Source organism: Staurois parvus, unplaced genomic scaffold (assembly GCF_062004578.1).
Source record: "Staurois parvus isolate SC_StPar_1 unplaced genomic scaffold, SC_StPar_1.0 ptg000155l, whole genome shotgun sequence".
In the NCBI taxonomy this organism is placed as follows: Eukaryota; Metazoa; Chordata; class Amphibia; order Anura; family Ranidae; genus Staurois; species Staurois parvus.
This window is the reverse complement of record NW_028317951.1, coordinates 17,450,416-17,474,315: the sequence shown is the minus strand read 5'-3', so window position 1 is coordinate 17,474,315 and position 23,900 is coordinate 17,450,416. Positions and strand designations below refer to the sequence as shown.

Sequence of the window (23,900 nt, the reverse complement as noted above, 5' to 3'; positions counted from 1 at the left end):
GGGCTATATATTTCTGTTGATGCACACAGTGTGGAGAGACACAGTTTTAGTTCCAGCATGCAAGGGTGGCTCCATAGAATGCTGCAAGAAAAAGTAGTCATCCTGAAACAGGATGCCTAGGATAGCAGTCATGGCACCAGCTTAGAATTGGGACATAGGCAAGGATTAAAAGATAAGAAAACTGCATACCCAATCAGTGATTAAATCAGCTGCTTTTAAAAAAACTAATTTTTTTAGTAAATAGTTGTGTCACTGTTAGAGCAGCATGAAAAAAACGGTCATATAGTATTTGACTGAAGCCAGACAGAGGAACTTGATCAAATGATCATTAGCATGCACACTGGAATCACTTGTGGGAACATGTTAATGTATGTAGAAGGAAAAGGGAATGTAGCCAATTAGCCCAGTGCCAGACCAACTGTGAAATATAATAGAGGTAACCTAAAAAAATCAGTTGTGGGTAGTGGCAGACATAGTAATCAAAAAATCTCTATATAAGACACATTTTGCGCCCCCCCCCATACAACTGCTGCTCAATACTAGTGATGAGGGAGCAAAGTTAGGTTCATTGGACAATCACCAAACTATGTGGGAATTTCACAAACCCTGAACATAGTTTTTGAACCTCACTGAAATCACTGGATCATGTTATTTTTGTCTAGCCTTTTTCATGATGAATTTACACACTTTGGTTAAAAAAATTACATGGGCAGCTGGTACTGCCCTGAGGGACATTTTCCAACGCACATTTATTTTTTCAAATATCATTCAGTGTCTAAAGATCTTTTAATACGGCTTAAAGGGCAACATTAAAAATATGCAAATACTTCAAATAGCATGCTTGGTAGGTGCTTTATTGTAAAGTTGCACACCAGTACAATATACTTCTTTAAAATTGAAAATTAAAAGGAAAAATACCACCACTAAATCACAGCTCCCCACTGACTGTGTTGTATTTTTAAATAAAGCAACCATGTGATCCCTGGTGATGTCACTGACTATATGTATGACTATATTGACTATATTTTTTCTATGATGTCACCCAGGTTTGTTGACATACAGCAGCTGGCAGGGGCCTGCCATTTGCGACAGGAGTAGTGATGGAGGAAGGCCTACATTGCTGGACAATATGATTGACATTGGATATTTATTGTGGGTATTCCTTTTTTATTTTTGTGGGAGATTTATTTAATAAGGGACTTTTTATGGTACTTGTGTTTACTTTTAGCACTTTTTATATACTTTTGAATTTTTTTTGTAAATAAGAAGCAAAGGATACTGTGTACCACCTATTCATATGGGGTGGGGTGGGGTGGTTATCTGAAGGCCCACTTATGCTAAACAATGAAAGAGGGTCCCAGCACCTGCCTGACCCACTTTTTTATGGTACTTGTGTTTACTTTTATTACTTTTTATATACTTTTGCATTTTTTTGTAAATAAGAAGCAAGGGATACAGTGTACCACCTATTCATATTGGGTGGGGTGGTTATCCAGGGCCCACTTATGCTAAACAATGAAAGAGGGTCCAGCACCTGCCAGACCCACATCAAATCCCAGAGGGCCCTTTGCACCTACACAGTCTGTCCAAATAGTGTGTCTGCACTTGGTTATAAAAGTATTAGCTGCTATTACCCACGAACACAGGGTATCCAACATGGCTGAAACTGGGTAAATTCTCTTCTTTAGATTCATTGTTGTCAAATGCTAGTACTGCCTCCATAGCCTCCATAGTCTAGCTTCATTATGAGTTTTTTAGTGCATTTTTGTAGCACCTTCTTAAGTGTTTTTACACACATTTCTGATGCATTTTCATGCTTTATGTATTTTTTAGGAGGAGGAGACTGGTTGTAAAGCACAAAACCCTGTCATAAAAGCACAAAAAAATCTTGTATACACGTTTTTCATGCCTGTTGAAGGTTATGGGGCCATAGACGCAGTTTTCTGCATCACAATAAGCACCTGTACCTTTCCAAAAATCATACCACCATATTGAACTGTTGTGAATGGGCACCATAGAGAATAATGTGATTTTCATTGCTGTGCATTAAGGTGCGACAACAGATGCAGGAGAAATTGCACTAGTATGAATGTGGCCTTACAGCTATAGAGAACAGTCTGGTATGTATGTGATTATTTAGCCTTTCCTATAAATCAGTTTTTTGGCTGCAGTTACTGAAATAAACGAAACGAAGAACAGGAACTTTTCAGATTCTCCTCCCCTTCAGCCTGTAAACATAACTAGGGCGGTTTGCTGAAATATTCCACACAGGCATTTCCCTATTCGCTCTGTCAACATGATAGCTGTTGCTGGCTCCAACTCTTATGTTCTGTGTGGATTTGTTCTCGTGTCATTTGTTTTTCAGGCTGGGTTTTTTATTTTCACTTATGTTTACTTCACAAATGAAATCAAACAGGTATGGTGCATTTTTTTTGCAATATCTTAAAGAGTGGGTGAATTGGTTTCTAAAAGCTGTAACTGACGATTTTCTTGCTGGACAGTCTGCATGCAATTATTCAAAGTCCACATACTGCACCTTATTATGCTAGGGTGTACTTTATTCACATTTCTAACCTGCTAACTCTTTTAGAAATTAATTTATTTTGTGTTGCATTATATTCTTTGATTTTTCCTATTTTAGTTTTTTATTTAAACTTTCAAAAGTATATGCATTGCTCATAGCTAGTTTTGCAGAGTGCATGGAGCTCTAAATTTAAATGCATCACCTGAATTAGCAGAGTTAAATAAGTTGCTGTCTACATGCAAGAACAGAATCATGATGTATGCTAAAATTACCTTCATTGTGTGAGCAGTGGCAACTTCTGAGGATGTATAAACAGCAAGATGTTCATGTACAGGAGATTTCAGTCTTGAGTGTCTGTTGGCATGTTATGTCACATACTAGTGTATTGGGGACTCCCCACAAAGGTTCTTAGCTTCCCCAGCTGTTGGGTATATTGGAAAGCCAAGTCCCAAATCTATTTCTTAATGTGATCTTTCTAATGCTGAAAAAATATGTAATTGGTGTTCAGATGCAGATGTTCGGTATAACCCAAGACAGGACAGTGGACCTACAGTCTCCAAGAGATAATAAGAAGTCAAAACCAACTGTCATCCACCAAAAAACAAGATATTCTCTTTGGATGGTGTTTGTCATTAAATAAGCAGTCAACCAGCTATCATCTCTGATTTTTATACATATGCAAAGCATAATTGCTTTTTACAGTGTTTTATAAAATAAGTATATTCTTGCATACAGTGTTATTCTAGTTATTGGTACTCTTAGAAGCTGCTGATAGCTGATCCACACAACTGCTGCTAACTAGTTTGTAACCTTTAATTCTTTTGTACAAATAACAAAAACAAAAGGTAGACACTGGATCAGTTTTAAATAACTCATTATCAACAAATTTGTGCAGAAATTGCATTGTTTACTGAAATGACTCCAATTTTTCAGGGTCATGAAAGAGAGCCAGACAAACCACTGATAAAGCCCTGGCAAGGATCTTGGAAACATGGAAAATAAGCCTTGTGTCAGCAATTAGTTTACCACCGCTGTCTCTTTCTCACTATAGTACCTTTTGACCACCATTTTCCATCTGTGGTCCTCTATGATCACTGAAGACTCAACTATGCTGCAACTTTGGTGACATTAGGTAGATAATTGGCAAGCAGTCCTGATTCCTGCCAAGTGCCCTGCATACACCAGGTCCAAAAATGTATACTGAGCCAGATCCAATGGGACTGCTATCTGCAGTGTTCAGACAATGGATACCTGTTGTGTTTTTTTATGACTACTCTTATACAATGTGGCTATAGCAACTAATATGGTTACAGAGGCTCACTTTCTGAAATTCACTGACAGTGAGTGTAGTAGAAGCATGTTGAAAATAAGATGCAATCATAGATATGGAGATCTGAGATGGGTGTCCCAATCACTGCATCCTAATCAGCAGCTTTTCAAATATGCCTGCACCACCCTTATTTACCTGACTATCCCAACAGTTCCTTCACCCAGGAAGGTAAATTGTGTGAAACAGACAGAGCACAATAATAAATCATAAGCTAGACTCTTTATCTGTTGATCCCAGAACATGTTCATTATTAACTAAGGCAGTAACCACAGGATGAATGATTATGAAAACTATATTGATAAGATTCTCAAGTTGTGAATTATGAAGAAGCATTTTTTTACTATCAATCTCTGACACAACATTTGTACCACAGAACAACCCTATCTCCTTTGCAGTTTGCACAATGAAAACCTGTGTAAGGAAACTCTTATGAAGTGTAACACTACAATTCTAAGGTTACTGGCAGCCCTTCCCTTTTAAGCTGCATGTTATGGTTTATAAAAACCGGTCTTGTAGCTTCTGATATAAAAAGGCAGGAATGATCCAATGGCATTTCAGTGCTCAAAACAAATTTAGAGCAACTCTTTACTGTTAAGTAATAAAAAGTAAACTGTTGCACTGACCTAGAACTGCAGAGAGGGCCAATAAATGAAACACCTTTTTGAGAAATCTAGTATTGCCCAATACTTTGTGGCCAAGTAGCACATGCTTTCGGACGCTTGGTGGCATCTGGCACTTGTGATAACAGCTGCTTTCATTTCCCCTTTGGGGAACACAAATGTTTTTGCTAGTCTCTGATGAAAGGATTTGGGAAAGCCTCTGATGTTGCAAATGCTGCAGCTAAACTGTGGTAAATTGATCTACATTGTATTAACATTTATCACTGGAAAACCAATGAGATCTTGCTTGGAGTCTTTGCAATAAGAATATGCAGAGGGCAACTGCAATATCTAATGTGAGGTGGCCAACAACATCCAGTAAGCAATCACGATTGGCTGTTATTGACGTGCTGGTTACTACATGTTGCATTTTACAGTTGTTTTTTTAAAGTCATACTGTGGCTAAAGCTACATGCTCAAGCAATATATCAGATTAGTTTAATTCCCATCAAATGAGAGCCATTAATAAAAGTATATTTATGGCAAACTACCCTTCTGTGTGATAGGGGCAGAGTGGCGCCTCAGCACCCCCAACTGATTTTCATTGATTGCAGTTAAGCAGATTGTTATGGAAGCTTGCAGAATCCTGTTTTCGCATATAGTAAGACCCCTACCTGCAAGGAAGGATCTAAAGTAAATTAGTTTGATTAAAAACTATTAAATCAATATGCATGGATATAAATTAATTAAAATTATATGTATTAATTACTAATTAATTAATCATTATATATTCATTAATGTTGACAGAATCAAACACTACAAACATTCACTTTTGTATTTCTAGTCCTAAGGTGGTAATGATCCAGAGTGACCATTAAATGATAGACAATATTTCAAATTCTTTAAATCCAAGCTCCAGAATGGGTGTGCCTTTATCTCATCCTGCTTAATGTGGTAAACAGAGAAACTGAAAGCAACCTGAACACTCACCAGAACAATGGACTATTGTATTGTATGGTTAATACACAGTATATTATTGTTAGATATATCCATCAGAAATATATCCAGGCATCTGAATGAAGGAACTGATTGTAATCAATCCTGGAAATTCCAATTACCTCCAAATGAAGAGAGCTAGCTGTGTGCACTACTGTATGTAAATAACTCATCTCTGCACCTCTGTGACCCTGTTTGACCAGATGATGTACAAGATTTCCTAAACTGGAGAGTGCAAATTCTGGTGCAGCACTGCATAGAAACCAATCGCCTTCCAGGTTTTATTGTCAAAGCTTAATTACACAAGATTAAGGTAGAAACTGGCTGGCTACCATGTACAGCTGCAGTAGAATGTGAGTACTCCAGTTTTAGTAAATCTATCCCGATGCGTCTGAATTTCACTTTAGGTCACTTCCAAGAACTACTAACGGCCAACAGACTTTTTTCTGTTGAGCTAGGACATCCAGGTTTATTTATTAAACCTAAGCAAAGAGCAATGATAATAACAGTGCAAGAACCCAAACCAAGAATTAGAAATGATCACTTAGCTTACTGTTCAACAAGTTACATTGCTAGGAGTTACAGCACTTCACACATCCTGCACTGTTTTATGAAAAAGACGGAGATGAAATCGTTGGACAATACAGGTCGGTGGGTTCTGGGATTGTACTTTAAAATTAGAGCTTATTAGCAGGGAAGCACATATTGCACTCAAAGCATATCCACCATCAGATTATTGCAATGTTAAATGGTTGTCTAAACACAACAGATAGGTCTTCAGTGCAAATGATAGGTACTGATTGGCTGCCTCTTTCTGAACAGCCAATCAGTGCCTCTGCTTTAAAATTAGCACTGTAGAAGACGACTGAGCAGAAGAGTAAACAGCAGCTGGTCAGCCTCCAAGGAATCTGCTTTAGGAGAAAGGTAAGTATGCACAGGTTCTGTCTGTTGTTCAGTTAAAATTAAGCTGCTAATCAAAAGTCATTTTTTTATTTAGGGCCTATCCTAACAGGGAGCACTAAAGCAAGCTTGCTTATTTCTAAAATAACAAGTCTATTGAGCATCCCACACAAAGTGTTTTTTTTTGTATGCATCCTTCTTCCTACAGTTTCTTTTTGTTCAGCTGTATCAGGAAATAAATGCACAAAACAATTATACTATAGTAAGTAACTCTCTGGCCAAGCCATCATTACATTTCAATGTCTGGAAAGTCCAACTCTGTATGAGGAAATCCTGAGAATAGTTCAAAGTGCAAACACATTTATGACATACCAAACAGAAGATTAGATCTAAAATCTCAGGAGAGGAAAAAACGTCTTAAAAAAAAACCTTCAGGAATGAAAAAGTACCAAATGAAGTTTTTTTCCCATGACAAAATGTTTTCATAAATATGCAGGTTTCTTCAATAAGGCACATAGAAAGAAATATTAATGGAAGAATTGCTGTAGCCCAAAAAGAATTAGCTCCGTCTTGGCCAAACAGTGAATGATAAATTCTTGTTGGTTAATGCAAGTTAATTTACTTTGCATATCATTGATGTCTTTTGCGCTGCTTTACTTATTATGTCTTATAGACATAGCAGTAACAGTGATTTACTAAACTTAAAAAGACCTGATTTATAATTGTTTATTTTGTTAAACAATGTCTTTTTCGAAGCATGGATTCCTGTACATCTGCACAGTTTAACTATTCCAAATATATGTGCAATGTAAATTGACAGAGCTCTATTGCCAAATGAACATGATAAATACTTTATTGTAATTAAAGTTCATCTTGTCAAGAAAATAGCAAGTACTATCGAGGGGCCCCAGCAGGTGAAAAAAACACGTGTAGCTTTGAAAAATGTTAATTAACGTAATTACCATACCATACCTTTAGGCTATTATCACCCCCCCCCCCCCCCCGTTACCTTGCTGAAGTCTGGCTGAAAAACTCCCATAGATAGCATTCTCTTATCCTTTCTTGTTGCTAAGACACTTCAGCCATTAGATGCTTGCCCCCAGCATCACATGAGCAAGCAGTGTCCCTCATACAAACTCCAGTGCATGTGCTGCATGCTCTTTCTACCCATGTTGCAGCAGCAGCTGAGCTTGCAGGGGAAAAAAGAGTGCACTTCTCATATGTGGCTGTCTAATGAGAGAGAGCTCAATCCTGTGATACTGGGAGTGAGCGCCCAACAGCTGGAGTGCCCTAGCAACAAGGCAGGATGCGGAATGCTAACTATGGGAGTTTTTCAGCCATACTTTTTGGGAAGGGGGTGCATTTAGCTACAAATGGCCACCAGTATTGTAATTACATCAATCAACATTATTCAGTATTGGTTTTGTATCAACCTACTGGGGCCCTTTGCCTAGGCTAATTTCTTGAAAAGGTGAGCTCAACCTTAAAGGTTTTTGTATAGAAAAGACAAACCTCCATACTCACCTCATTATTGTGATGCTGGAGTGGTCCCACGATGGCTCTAAGAACTGACCACTGATCTCTTAGTTCTCAGTTTGCTTGGAATGGAGAGCAGAGATTGTTAGTCACTGCTCTCCACTCCTCCAGAGCTCACTAGAGTACTGAGCCGGGGAGGGGGCGCTGAGAGCTAGATTGAGAATGAACTGTCAATCAGGCAGCTAAGTGGATCCCAATAACATTGTTGGGATCCTTCCAGAGCTTGGAGCAACACTGTGACATTGGCTTATAGTGGGCAATAGCTGACTCTGGGTCACAAGAGAGCAGAAGTAAGTGCACTCCTCTTAGTTATAAGAGAAGTATGACCAAAAAAAGCTTTGTCCATATTTAAATATTAAAGGGATACTAAATTCTGTTTTTAAAATAAATGCAATATGTCCATATATAAGTAGAAAGTACCTTCTATCTCCCTTTTCCTTTGTTTCATCTCTCAAATGCAAACTTTTTTTCTGCTATTCTCAAACTTCCTGTTCTAGGATGTCTTCCTTTGTCCTCCATGCACCTCTTTTGTATGTGAAAGTAGCAATCTTTTACTGTTTGCCCCCAGGATAGACTATACAGCTTCATGCAGACTCATTCAGTTCTATGAAAATTGTAGTACACAGAGAGCGGAGCATGTGACCAGAAATAATGGCACTGCTCATTCTACACTAGTATCAGTGAGGTGCATCAGTGGAGAATAGGGAGTTTGCATAGGACAAAAAAGAAGCCTGAAAACAATGGTAAGAGACTTAAAAAAATATCATGGTATGCCTGATATCTTAGAACAATTGATGGCAAAAAATTTAGTTTAGTGTACCTTTAAGCCTTAAGGTACATGACAACCATTGGGGTTAATACAAATGTCTGCTACTTCGTGCACTAAACATTTTTTTTTCTTGTTAGAAGCATCACTATGCCTTTTTTAGTTGTTCTATTTATATATTAGCATACATCTCAAAGGGATTTTCCCACATGAAATCATTTTCTTTCCTTTGCACTCGCAATACACAGTAGAACTGCTGACTGATGGCAGTTTCTCGTCTACAAAGTCTGACACTGCAAAACTCACTACAGTTCCCTTATGTTAGTATTATGTCTCAGACATTATTTTTATGTTATGCTTTAATATTATGTGCATTTCTCAGTATTTATTACACCTCTTGCATTGTAAGGTGCCAAATGAAACAAAGGTGCTATATGAATCAATAGAAAATTATCATGAAAGGAATAATATGAACGATTCTGGTATATAAAAATGATGACTATAAGTTACCACAGGCCACCCATGTTGCTTGAAAGTCTGTCAGCATACTGGAAATTGTTTGTTCACAGATAAGCCATGCTCCTAATTAACACACTATTGGGGTAGTATGACATGAAAATAATAATGTATTTGAATATATGGTGTGGGACTCTTTTAAAGGTCTCATAATATCTTTAACATCTTCTTTGATGAAAGAAGGATTTTTATTAGGAGAGTATACGCAAAGCTTATGCCTCATGATAACAATCCTTACTTTTATGCTTATACCTTTTTCAACTAGCCAATAAAAATGGAAAATCAAAAGTAAGGGGAAGTCTTTAGACTGGATCCTGTTGAACAGAAAGGAATACACATGTACTAAAATTTGGCCATTTCCTGAAGAACCAGCTGAATTGTGGGACATGTGTAGTGGGTTTAACATCATGAAGGAAGCCTGTATGAGCCAAGATCGGTGGGTATAGCTGCTTTTGAAGGCCCCTAGACATAAAGTGCATTCAACCCATACAGATTGGGGCAGCCCCACTGCAAGTGAGGATTTTTACTTTCCCCAGAAATCACCTTTAAGTCATATATCTACAAAGATCCTTATCTTTATAATAAAACTTTTTAAAATAGAGCTTCAGGTATGCAAAACTAAATGAAACCTGTTGTATAGAAGCTGTCAGTGCTGTTCTCCTTGTGTAAATACTAGTTGTCTGGCTATCATGCTAACCATTTATTTTGTATTTTTAGTCCTCGAACAGAGGCTTCTGACTTTTCTCTGATTTCTCTGATCTTACAGATCAGTTGTTCAGAAAGCACTTTAGCCAAAATACAGGTTGAGAGCCAGCTAACTAGCAATTTGAGAAGCAGATCATCATGGCAGGCCACATTTTTCTTTTGTGGCAGGTTTGCTTTACATAATGTTAATTCCACATATTATTTAGAAAAAAGAAATATGACAAAGTGATTGCTATGTTTCCTTACATCTGAGGTATCCTATTATTATTTGAATTTATACATTTATTAATGCATATTTAATAAAGCAGCACAAACGGCAACTGCAGTAACCCATAGCAAAGAGATCTTTTTTTGTTTGTCATTGGGAGGCAATTAACTACTGAGATATTGAACTATATTGCACACTGTGAATTTTGCTTCTCTGGGGAAATAAAAATCTTCCAATATTGTTTTCCCAGATTCATGAAACCTACATCCGAAATATTGCCTGTTTCATGGAAGAAGATTTTGAAAATGTCCTTCAACCCGTGGATAGGGTTGTTGTTGACAAAAGTAATGACTGTTGGGCAGTAAGGACTCAGCTGAAAGTTTTAATGAGACAGGTAATGTAAAGTGCTTTAAGGGTAGCACAGGGTATTACTATTGTTATTGTTACTAGCAAGTGTCTGTCAGAACACATATATGTTTGTTACAATGAATGCAGTTTGCTTTCTGAAATTGCATTCACATCTCTATATTTTGTGTGTTGCATGTGGAGTGCAATAAAAATACTTCAGCATGTTTTATTTTTGCTGCAGATTCCACACTTCTCATGGGTGTGGACAGCCACTCATTGTGAAACTTTATCTAATTGAAAATGAAGTGGTGTGAATGTAGCCTGAGAGGGAGAACACGCATAGCAAATGTATAGATGATACAGCAAAGTGCATAATATGGAGAAATGTGGAGTAAACAGCACAGCAGTGTGTTCCAAATGAAACCATGCATAGAACTGTGTGGTTTATTTACTAAAACTGGTTCACTCAGAAACTTGTGCAGTTATGCATGGAAACCAACCATCTTCCAGGTTTTATTGCTAAAGCTTAACTGAACAAGCTGAGGTTAGAAGCTGACTGGCTACCATACACAGGTGCACCAGATTGAGTGAACCATCTTTAGTAAATCTCCCCCTGTATGTACTAGAGAGCATATCAACCATAAACCAGAAATATTAGTGTGACAATAATATTCTTAGATCAAATGTCCAGGTTCAAATCGCCAAACCTTCAGTCTGTCCATGGTGGAAAGGGACAAGGTGTAGGCATGATGAGTGACTGAGTGAGTGAGATCTAGATGAGGAGGCAGATTTCTTAATGAGTTGTCACTTACTGCCTCCTCTATATGCCTCAACACCATACATATCCAGGAACCTGTTACTCCAAATTTCTCATACATACATAGCCTGATTCAATGGTTAAACTGGTGTTATCCCTGGCTCTCCACTACCCACTTATACCTTTGACATACCCTGTACCCAGGAGTCCTGTTAAGTATTACTGATAAGTTAGGTGCACACCTCAAGTCTGTAGAACAAAGATGCCAAGAATTCCTTGCCTTTGGGTCATATACAGATGTAGTGCCTGTGATCTTTTCCATTCTCCTAGCCACCACAACAAGAACTGCTATCATCAAAGCCAAAGCATCTGTCAAATATAGGACCTGCAAGTTGTTTCCATAGCTCTTAGGCTGGATTCACCTGTTCATTTGAAACATACACTGAACTGTGTTTAGATCTTTGTGTGTAAAACAAACACAAAACCCATTAAGACACTTCTCAGCACACCAGTACATCAAATGTGCATGAACAGGCATCACGGCATGCATTAAAACATGTATATTTTAACTCAGAAGTGTGAATCCAAGCTAACAGCATGGAGGTGAACAACATGGAGGGGAAAATAGGAAAGGGCAAATAGAATGTAAAAAGAATTGCTGGCAATTAAAAAAAAAATAACAAAAAATGGATTGAGGAAGGGGGGCTCCTCCCCAAAGCACTTTGTCCCCATGTTGATTGCAGCAAGGGAATTATCAGAATCCAGAAGCCCCTTTTACAGGGAGACCCCCAGATCCCGGACCCCTCCATGTTAATGAGTATGGGTACATGGTACCACTACTCATTCACAAAAAAAGAAAAAAAGTGTAGTGTAAAAAGTGACAGAAGACAGTCTTTACCAAGTTCTTTATTATAAACAAAAATAAAAAAATATTCCCCGAAGTAGATCCAACATCAATCATGATGGCCGTCCCTGCCACCAACCCAAAAAAAGAAAAAAAACCCCGCTTTGCTGCCTCCTGGTTGTCTGACAGCTGTGCCGGCCTGACAGTTCTTAAATATCTAAGGGGCGGGGTTACCTGGTGACATCAACGTGTGCCATGATTGGCCAGGTGCATTGCTTTGGCTCGTGGGGCGCGGCGGGCGCATAGCCCGCTGAGTACCCTTACTGAGTCCACTGAACACACCAACGGCCAATGTTTGACTCGATCTTAAGTTCAACTCGAACATCAAGCCCAACTCTAGTGATGGATGATGTGTGTAGGCATTTTAATGTAAGCACTCAAAAGTGCAAAGAAATATTACTCTTCTTTCCCATAATATCACTGTGGAGTCCAACAATCCTTGATTTGATAACATAATACTTATGCAATGTATTTATTAACCTACAAAAGCATGCTTTATAATACCGATTTAATAAATAAAAAAATTATATTTATGGTTCTTTCTTTACAGATGATTGTGGGCAATTATGGACCAGATATATCAGCAATAATCAGAGGTATGTACTAAATGTAATATTGGTAATATACAAGTTCCCTAATGTATAGCCAGTAAACTGATAGAAAGATTTCTGATTCTAATTAAAGAAGTAAGATATTTGACTACCAACATAACAGAATCATATATATGTTTTTTTTACACAGAAAAGGTTTCAGAAATGGTTCCAATTGTCGCTGCTGAGAAGCAAACACAAACAAGACAACTCTTTGCTACCCACTTCACTGGAAACGGGAAACCCCAACTTCAGCAAGAAAGTAATGCTTTCAAGTCATAGTATTTAATATGGAGCATTTTTTGTTGTTGTAGAGTGATCTAAATCATATTGTATCATTACAAATAACGTCTTTATTTCCCCTGATATCAAATTCACAAAAAGTTAGATATCAGAATATACATAGAATAGTCTGCAAGACTGCTTGAGAAAGATGGGCTGTGCACCACTGAAACATTGATATTTATTAAATTACATTGGAAAACCCCTCCTATTGTAAGTCCCACTGAGTGCACCTGCTGCCTGCTTCATATTTTACATACTTTTTCATTGATTGCACCCAGGCCAATATCCTTTTAAGCATGTGCAGTGGCCCACCTCTACACTTTCTGAAATAGTCTGAAATATATTACCAACATATAGTGTGTGTGGGCAAACTCCAGCAAAAAAAAAATATATATATTCTCTAGTTATGGGTATATTGAGTACTGGTATGAGGCTTTGTTTATTTGGGAGAATCACTCTTGCTTTCTGTCCTGGGGAACATTGTCCCAGTGTGGTCAAGAGTTTAAAAAAAAAAACTAAACTGTTTGTATTTTTCTTCCAATCAGGTCTTTTGAATAGTCACTATAAGGGAGATAAAATAACTGAATGGTCTGAAAAAAAGTCCTCAACTTCAAGTAACCAAATCAAAATGGAAAATGGAGACCTGGTCATTCCAGAAAATGGCCTCTACTACATCTATGCCCAGACATACTTCCGTTACAAGGACCCAGACGAGGGAAAAAGTAAACAGCTAGTGCAATATATTTACAGAAGAACAGACTACCCCCGTCCCATAGCACTGATGAAAAATGTGAAGACAACTTGTTGGTCCAAAGAGGCACAGCATGAACTGCACTCCATTTACCAAGGAGGTGTTTTTAAACTAAATAAGAATGACCGAATTTTTGTTTCAGCAAGTAATGCAAGTATGGTAGACACAGAGGCAGCAGGAACCTTTTTTGGAGCATTCCAGGTTTTCTAACCAGCAATGGATTATGAGGAAACTGGAAAGATTATGAACATTTGAAAAGGCAATAAAAGGAAACCTGTCATCTAAGAAATACAAAAGCAACTATTGGTGACCTCCTGAAATTCTAGCAAGGGGTACTTAGTCACATTTCAGTGGACTTGTTATATAATATCTGAAGGACGCTAATGAGTATCAGAAACACTCATGGCTGAATTACCTGTGTGGCAATAAATGCTGGGTATGATCCTGACACTCATTAGATCTGAGGAAGATGACTAAGAAAACATCCCTCATTATGACAGAACAAGTCCATTTGAATGTGACTAATTAGCTACACCATGACCTGGTGACCTGGTCTAATAACCTTCAGAGACATTCTGAAACATAGTATGTTTCAAAGCAGATCAACAATGACAGCCTTTATATTCTTATGACGGGTTTCCTTTAAGTATTTGAACCAACAATATGCCTTTTAATATGTGCTGAAAAATGGAAATTGGTCATTGACAAACTTAACATTCTCCAGCCATTTACAGGCTTATTTTGCATGCACAATGTAAAATGAGCAACAGTTGATGGCAAACAAATTGAACTCCTATTATGAGATGTCTGACTGCAGCTAAAATTTCATTGGTTTCTTTGGAGAAGTGGATTCTGGACAGGCCTGTTTTTTTTTTATGCCACCCTATTGAATACATGTTCTAAAAAACAACCAACCAATCTATTCTTCCTCCTGCATTTCTATACTTCATGGTAGGCACAAACTCTTTTCCCCTATATGACTTCTCACGCTGCAGTTTATAGCATCTCATTAATTTCCATTGAAGGAAAGTTTTTTCGTCTGCCATTATGGCATTTTTGAAGGATAACTGTGAAAACTTTGTACAACCGCCAGAACATTCAAGGCTACAGAAGCCTAGACAATGGTTTTCACATATGGAAGTATACTTTTTTTTATTCATGTTTGATACCCTGATATTGGTATTATTAACGTCAACATATTGCTCATGGCAAGATAATTTGCTTTTACCCGTACCACACTAATAAATTCAGAAGCGTTAACACCTCCTTACCAAGAGAGGGAAAGGAGCGTCTCTTCAAACCTTCTGAATCCTGCTGGCTGGTCTTGCTGGACCTTTTTAACTGAAGAGAAGAATGATTTGCCTGCTACTATTCTAAAGACTAAAAAGTCAACTTCCATGCATTGAAAAACAGACATATTACATGCAGGAAAACATTCTTGAGCAATCTTACCAAGATTGAAATCAACACAAAATTTAAAGAATGTTATTAAGAGAGCTACTTATAAAAACTGGACAAAATAAATTGGGAGCAAAAGTGGAATTGTTGCTCATAGTAACCATTGACTATTGGTGTTCTGTAGTAATATATATATATATATATATATATATATATATATATATATACTATAAGTACTGCAAACACACCACCTAAGTGCTCCTTAATGACCAAAATACATTTTATTGTCATTGTCACAGAAAATCAAAAGTAAAAAGGCATTATGGGCAGTTACTCTACTTTCTCATTTAGTTTTCTCCAGTTTTTTTTAATAGTCCTTTAAATTTCACAACAAACAGCTGTAGTGCTATTTAAGAGTACCTGTATGTAGGCAAAGAGGGTTATTCAACCAAAGTAAAAGCTGCAGATCAGCCATACCTGTGTGATTATAGAATGGTCAGATTCTATAGAACAGATAACATAACTAGATGATGACATATTGGATTCATCATTAGGTGTAATCAGCATCTGAAAGATCTCAGATTTTCATCGAATCGGTGGGCTTTGGGCTCATACATCCTGTGACTAGCATGGCATGGAGCCATTTGAGTTTATACTAACCTAATTGGTTGGCACAGCCTCACAATGTAGTTCCCAGGTAAGTGATTTAATTTCACCAAATTGTTAGCAATTTATGATTGTTGATAGAAATTTGTAATGCATTGTCATAAAATAAACTGTGACTGTGGCATTTTCCATACCAACACAAAACTTTAACATTTACTTTCCTATGGAAATTACAATATTCTGCTTATAATAAGCAAATCTACTTTATATTTGTAATAGATTTATTTATTTACATTGCCTTTCCAAGCACAAATTAGCACATCACATAGTTCTTTACTCCTCAAGGAAAGAGCCGTTCACTGAATGCTTCAGAACAGAGTACTCACTTTGATGCCAATTTGTGCTGAAGTGCAGTGTTAATAAATAAAACTCATTAGAGCTCATTTAATAATATACATTTAGACTTTAGAAGTTTAGCATTAAACAGTAATTGTTCAAGAAGCTATAATGGGCAGTAACTCACAGAAGCCAATGAGAAATCAACTTTCAACATTTTTATATGTTCAAATCAACAAAAGCTGATTTTTTATTGGTTTATGTTATTGCATAAAATCTAACTTGACTTTTTGGGAGTCATGTAAATGCATGTTAGTAAATGAGCAGTATTATTTTTTTTTAATGAAGACATCTGCCTATAGTAGCATTGTAAATAATTGATCTCATATATTCCTTTGTAATAATTACAGTCATATATACAAACATAATAAACTTTGATATTTCACTCGGTTGTATCATTTTAGATCAAGATTTAAGTACACTAAATCAAGTTAAAGTTGTTAAAAATCACCTAAAAAGCTTAAGTAACACTTTCTACTATGTATACCCTAAACCACAATAGATATTTTAAGCCATTCAGGTGCCTGAGATTAACTCCATATGTTCTAAATTACTTTTGCCAACAACAGCCCAACTCCTGCCAAAAATATTTTGGTAGTTTTGTATAGATTTTGGAAGATTAAATATGTCTGTTCGGCTTTCATTGCTGTCTAAAATGCCATCTGAGAGATTTCACATCATTTCCTGTTACAGCGACAGCAGAACAAAACATGAAGGGTGCTGTTGTCACTACCAAGTAAGATGCATACAGTAATAACAACCTAGCAGAGATTCTAACACATCACTTAAATACTGAGAAACAAAATTGTTATAGTATTTGTTCCAACTAGCGAGCTTTCCCATCACTGACAGAGGACTTCAAACAGAGAAAAAACGTTTTGGCTGGAGTTAGGCTCAAATTTAAAACTACTACACAATTTTAAAAAATCTCATTCAGATCTTTTTATTATATACATTCTTCCACTATGTGGGATACAAATATTTTCATGTAACCTTACTGTCTAAAGGCAAACCACTATGTACAGTATGTAACACTTCTGAAAAATGTAATGTACGTGTATTTCAAAATGTAAAGGATCATTACGTCAATTAATTACTACTGCTCTTTCTCTAGAATACTGTCAATATTTTTTGTAAATGTAAATCATTTCTATATTTTTACTGCTACAGTGTATTTTTGATACAAAATAAAAATGGGAATATTACATTCAGGCTCTTTTTTTTCTACTTTCAAAATTGGAAGTAGACATAAGGTTTACCAAAAAAATATTTAAGGGAATGAATAATGTTTTTTTATCTTTTTTAATATAGACAAAGCAAAAAACAAATTAAAAAAAAGAATTTCCTTCTGTAATATGAACTATTGCATATGAATATATAGCTACTTAGGACTGGCATAGGTCTGCCAACTTTGTTCCATGGCCCGGTACGTGGATTTAGGATAGGATCACACCTAGGCAGGTGTGGGACTGCATGTATAAACACACTGCTGTTTAACAGATGCATGAAAATGCCATCAATTCTTAATGGCACCCCCATGCGTTGTAAATCATTTTCCAATCCACAAAAACATAGTACTATACAGTTTCCATGTGGCTGTAGTTTTAGAAAAGGTACATTGACCTTCCTACTTATCGTGCAGGTACAGCAGCCCATTCAAATGAATGGACTGCTGTGCCTGCGCAAACATAGCCACAGGGAAACCTTTTATGAACCTTGCCTTAGGTGAATATAAGGGGCATTTAGGTAGGGTTTTTCTTATTTTTTTATGGAAAAAACTAGATTGGATGATATCTATGGGGGAATCCCAGAAAGAAGATTTAAAGAAGCTCGCTGTTTAGAGAATGCAGTAGTTTAAGCTGGAATTTACTCATTACAATGATTTCCACAGTCCAAACTTTATGTAGCACTAGTTCCTTAGGGGTTTCTTAGTAATTTTGGGTCCCCTGTCAATCTGGACCTCTTTTTGAAAGCCCAACCTTTGCTGACACCACCGTGCTCTTTAGACCAAAATATATCACAACTCTGACACAAGTTACTATAAACCAATATGAAGTTTATATTGCAATTAAAGGCTACTTGGTCAAAAATAACAAAATGACACTGATATATGCAGCAAATATAATCACTCTTGTTAATTTTGAGCAAAAGTAATGACATTCACAGTAAAGCAACAATAACTGTTGGCAGGCTTGCGTTCAGAAATAATCCACTGCCTCCAATCTGAGGGGACTGCTGAATCTCCAGTAAGCAGGAACAACTATCAAGAAACAGGTAAGCTCACTGTGGGTCCTCAGAGCTAGATAACAAGTATTAGCCATGAAGGAAAGATAATTCTCATTTGAAATTGAGCACTGTCCCTTTAAGAACACTACAGTGTCTTCTGCACGCTTGTTGGGGCCCAGTTGGTATGAAGTTGAGTTGAGGTGTGGAATATAGTTCCTTAGGATGGTAAAAAAAGATAGTGAAGGAAAGAGGGAGATTTAACACTTTTCCTCTTGGTGGTACAGAATTAGGATGGGGCCCCTTTTAAAGCACTAAACATAAGGCAGGCTTGAAGTAATGAATAGCAACAATTGGCATAGGTTTCTATGGACAAAGACAACTCCCTCTGAATAACAAAGCAAAATAAGCCGTAGTAGGAATCCTGCTTTGTTAAAGAAGGGAAACTTGTTTTAATTGGCACTGCTGTATCCAGGCCTACAACTGTATGCCCTACGATCAGCTTGTATGATAAACTGTAATGCAGATGTATCCCAACAATGGCGGCTGGGCAGGGGCGGACTGACAACTCATGGGGCCCCCGGGCAATAGGGGATCATGGGGCCCCTGTGTCCTTGCACAAACTCAAAAAAGCTTATGAAAAAGGTACCAGGGCATCTCATGGGGCCCCCTACTGACCGAGTTTCCAAATGGTCAGTCCGCCCCTGCGGCCGGGAGAACTAGGCCGCAAACTGGGGAAACTATATGTAATGTTCACAACTATGTGTAGGTAGATGACTGAGGTGGAAAACTGTCAGTATTCACTTAGTGGGTACTTGGGTCTCTCTCACCTGATCAAAATAGTCCAGCAGATTTTAGTAATCTGTCTTTCCCTGCAGACAGGATCAGTCCACGGACTCTCCGGTTCAGACTTGGCATTCTGTCTGGTCTCCTGCTGTCAGATTGGCCTGCTGGTCAGTGTGGCAGACCGGGTGGTCAGTAGGCTCTTTCCGCTCTTCCTCTCTCTCTAGCCCTGGCTCCGTGGCCTAATTCAGCACTACAGCCATCAAAACACCTCCTTCTTCTTCAGTCTCTCCCCGCACTCTCCTGACCAATCTTCCAGGCTTAGATATTTATATGCTCTGCGCAAATGCTACCTTTCTTGGTAAATGTAGTCCCTGACTGCCCTGCCTACCAGCTAAATTCTGCTGTTGAGCATATAAGTTCCAAAGGGCTATTCTTTCCATGTGAATGTCATCTAATGTCCATAGTAATGTATTGCAGGTAACACCATTTCAATGGGTTACATTTCTATCAAACAAGTTGAGCCAATGTGACAAGATTTTATGGGAGGTCGGAATTACAAAATACATTTAAAATAACTATGACTGGAACACAAGTCAGAATATCTGCTATCGCTGAAACAGTGGATTTTTTATGTATTTTTTTCAAACTGGAATTTTGTAGCTGTTGATAACCCATAAAATGAACTGTATCTCCTGACCCATTCAAAAGCTATTGTGCACATACTCAAACTTTGGTCCTCTATCCCATTCAAAGTCCATTTCAGGACTTCTAAAATTACCAACTGGAGCTAAATATTAATTTCATTTCACATGACTGTAATATTTACTGATTAAACAACGTGCATAAGTACATTTTGGAGTTTAAACAGGACTTCCATGTCAATTAAAATAATAATTCATTACAAGCTGGTAAAGCAGAGGGAGACAAGTATTGTATGCAAATTGTATTTTAAATTCTATTTTTCTACTCTTTGGATCTATCACCTTTATATTCTACACCACTGGTATCCAAACTTTGGCTTGGGGGCCAGATGCGACCCTTTGCTTGCCTTTATCGAGCTCTTGGGCCACTATTCTTCCAACTGACACAGATGATGAGGCACCCTTCCTCCCAATGACACCATTAAGTGGGCACTCTTCTTCCCACTGACACCATTGATGGGGCACTATTCCTTCTGCTAAGACCAATGATAGGGTACTTTTTCTCCCACTGACTCCATCGATGGGGCACTATGCCTTCCATTGATAACAACCACGGTTCACTATTCCTCTTGCAAAAACAAACAATGGGGCACTATTCCTCCTGTTAAAACCAATGGTGGGGCAGTGTTTACTCCCACTGATGCTGGGGCATGTTCTACTTACACTTGTCACAGTCTGGCCCCCCTAAGGCCTGAAGGACAGTAAACTGGTCCTTTGTTTAAAAAGTTTGGAGACACTTGTTCTACACAAAGGCACTGCATACACATTTTAGTAGCTTGGATCATGACCTTCAAGTGTTAGACAAAATTATTGGGGTAAATTATATGATACAAGCATGTGTCCCACACAATTCAGGGGGTACTTATGCTTTGTAAAATACATAGGTGATGCTGCATGCAGTTTTTTCAGTTATACATTTCATAAAAAACAGACCCAATGGGATATTTTGAGAAACATTGACAAAACAAGCCCCCTGCACAGGGGGCTGTCCAGCTGCACTGTGTCCCTCCTGGCATTCTAATGACCCCAAAATGGACAGATGCAACAACCATTCCCACCACTGGCAGCCTGTCAAAGTCAATGATAGTCTGAGGAGGCTGGATGGGGGAGAACAGTATACAGATTGGTACCAGTGTTTATGGCCCTGTGGTTTCAGCAATGGGAGGGATGCACTGAAGATGGCTGACCCCATGTGTAAGAGGCCTTCAGAGTATTTATAATAAATATTCACATGTTAAGGGGTATTTGACATTTGTTGAACCACACTGTATTGGATACTTTGTAAATATTGGGGGGGGGGTGTTTAAGTACATAATCACAATACCTTGGAGAAGTATTGTTCCTTTTTTACTTTTGTACTTTCTGAAAGTTAGTATTTGTATAGGCTTCACCATAGCTACTTGCATTGACCTGCTCTGCTCATGTCACAGCTATGGGTCAGCAAGCCTCTGATGAGAATGCTTTGGTATGGAGGATGGAACATACTGTATTTACTGCCCTCATAAACCAGAAGCTGGGCTGTTTTGGTGTGCTGTAATGGTGCACTAATAATACAGGTACTATACACAGTATGTTCCTACCCTTTGGGCATTATATACAGCATTTTAATTAACTTATCTTGGTTTAAGTAATGCAAGGTCATTTACGTTTATATAACTATAACTGTAAATCAACACAAAAGTTCTTGATACCACACATATATAATAAAACTAGAAAAGTACAGGACTAAACTTGTGCATATTAAATATAAAATGGAATCCAAGATAATTAAACATTTACAATGCATATCACGTGCAAGTAAAAGTAAATCACAATAAATGATATACTGTATGTAACAATCGGTCACCAATTATAAATGCATTCATATATTGTGTTTGTGAGCACAATCTGTGTCGTCTTTACACGTAACCATTTGTGATCAATCTTGATAATTTGTGATCAAATGTGTCCAAAAAAGGCCTTACAATCACAAGTGAATGACCACACATATAACTTGAGGATTCAAAGGTGTCAATCCCAGTGAATAAATCTATGTGCCTTAGGAGCATCAATCAGTGTGCACATGACCATGCCAAACTGCTTACCAAAATGTAGTGGACATCTAACAAAGAATAGTCATAAGCTCTTGTGAGGCAAATACCTCCAACTCTGGTTGTACTCCGCTTCTCTCAATTGAAAGACATGTTAATAAAGAACAAAAGAATGGACAAAAGACAAACCTCATAGTGTAGTAAATGTAAAATGACTAGTTTATTAAAGTGAAAAGTGCATACTCACATTAGAACAATTGGTACTGGTCTTCAAAAAGGGAATAAGAATACAAAACAGGAAAGCAAGCTTGGACCAGCCAACCAACGGCCTCTGTGCTTGATGACATCACATAAAGTTTCAGCACTAAATTACATTGTAATTTATTTGAGGCTTTTGTATGTAAAAGTCAATTTACAAAATGTATCACATAGGTTTTTATTATTTTAAGCCGAACATAGGGGCGTGGCCAGGAACGGCATGTGAACAGATACACCTCACAGAGCTCCTGGAGATTATCCTGATTTAATCCTGTTCCCAGCACTGCGAATCCCTGAGACCGGCTCCCACCTCCTCCTCCTCACTGACGACCCGATACTTCTGCTTTCGCAGTTACTGACATGGTGGCTTGCAGAAACAAGGAGGAAGGACCCCAGCCTGAACTTCGACATGGCACCACGGTGGCCCTTCCACAGTGCAACCCGCATGGTGCAGAGAAGCAGAAAGTGGCTGTAAGTACACCTGCTAAGATGCCTAATACTTCCCTAGGGATATGCGCTTTTATGCCCCAAAACTGTTAGGTACTTCTGAACAGCTCTAGTCACCAACCCTCTCCCGGTGCTCTCTGACACCAAACTAGAAGGGGATAGTGCCGTGCAGGCCACAGGCGCCATTTTAGATCAGCTTGATTCGCTGCATACAGATACAGAGGAGGGTGAGGAGGAAGATGAGGACAGGGAACAACCTACATTATCAGAGATTCTGTGGGCTGTTAATAAATGCACAGCCTCCATTAACAATCTCAAGGACCACTTTGGTGGTCTGAAAGAGGAGGTCTCCCTGATCTGGCAGGATGTTCAGAATATATGGGAACACACCACGGCTGCTGAGAGTAGAATAAGTGACCTAGAAGATAAACTTCCACCTTTGATCAGGGATGCCCAATCCATCACCCGCCTTGCTAAAGCCACAGATTCCAGTGAAGAAGATTTGGAAAACTGCCTGGGGCCCAACAATGTGGGGCTGCCGAAGAAGGCAGAGGGCAGAGACCCCACTGAATTTGTAGAAACCTGGTTCTTGGAATTATTTGGGAAGGAGGCCTTCATGCCCTTGTATACTGTGGAGTGAGCACATAGGGTTCCCATTCGCCCTTTTCCACACCCTATGCTGGCACGTCTCCTGAATTACAGAGATAAAGAAATCATATTGAGGCCTGCATGGGAGCAACAGAATATTCAATTTAATGGAACAAATGTGTCGTTCTACCCTGACTTCTCTACTGAAGTACAAAAATGCAGAGCTCGGTTTTCTGATGTTAAAAAGCATCTTCAACAACTTTAGGCTTCCTATGTCTACAATTTCTCTCTGAGGGAGTCTGGTCACCTCTCATAAGTCTCCTTCGACTGTATTGGCTGGGAACGCATAGCCATTTTTTTCTCTTTCTTCCACAGAGAGCTGGCTTTTCAATATGCAATACTTCTCCATTTGTCTTACTACAGCGTGTTTCGTTATTTGACCGTGGCAACCCTGGTCAATAGAACTGTTACTTCCTGTTTACTACTATTTTTTAGTTCCTCTCTGGTTTATTGGAACAGTGGCCACATGCCCACTATCTGCAGTCCTTGTCGTAAACTCTCCTGGACTTGAATTTCCCCCGTGGCCTATTGTTTTAGTCTCTTGCTCCCTGTTTGTAGGCTATGGTTCTGTTAATTTGGCCTTATTACCCCAGAGCACTGCAAATGTTTCCATCTGGCACCTTGTGGGCCTGGTGGCACATCTTACAATGCTTGGCAGGATTTGAGCATATCTTCTACCTCTTAGCTGAACT

General features: G+C 38.2%; 1 protein-coding gene across 1 annotated transcript; it reads left to right on the top strand.

The window, feature by feature from the left end:
• Positions 1-2,257: 2,257 nt before the first annotated feature.
• TNFSF10 (TNF superfamily member 10) lies at positions 2,258-17,320 on the top strand. Its single transcript, XM_089675521.1, has 5 exons — positions 2,258-2,416; positions 10,331-10,474; positions 12,640-12,685; positions 12,831-12,941; positions 13,510-17,320. The coding sequence occupies exons 1-5, from the start codon at positions 2,297-2,299 to the stop codon at positions 13,923-13,925; spliced, it is 837 nt and encodes a 278-aa protein (XP_089531647.1). The 5' UTR covers positions 2,258-2,296; the 3' UTR covers positions 13,926-17,320.
• Positions 17,321-23,900: the final 6,580 nt, after the last annotated feature.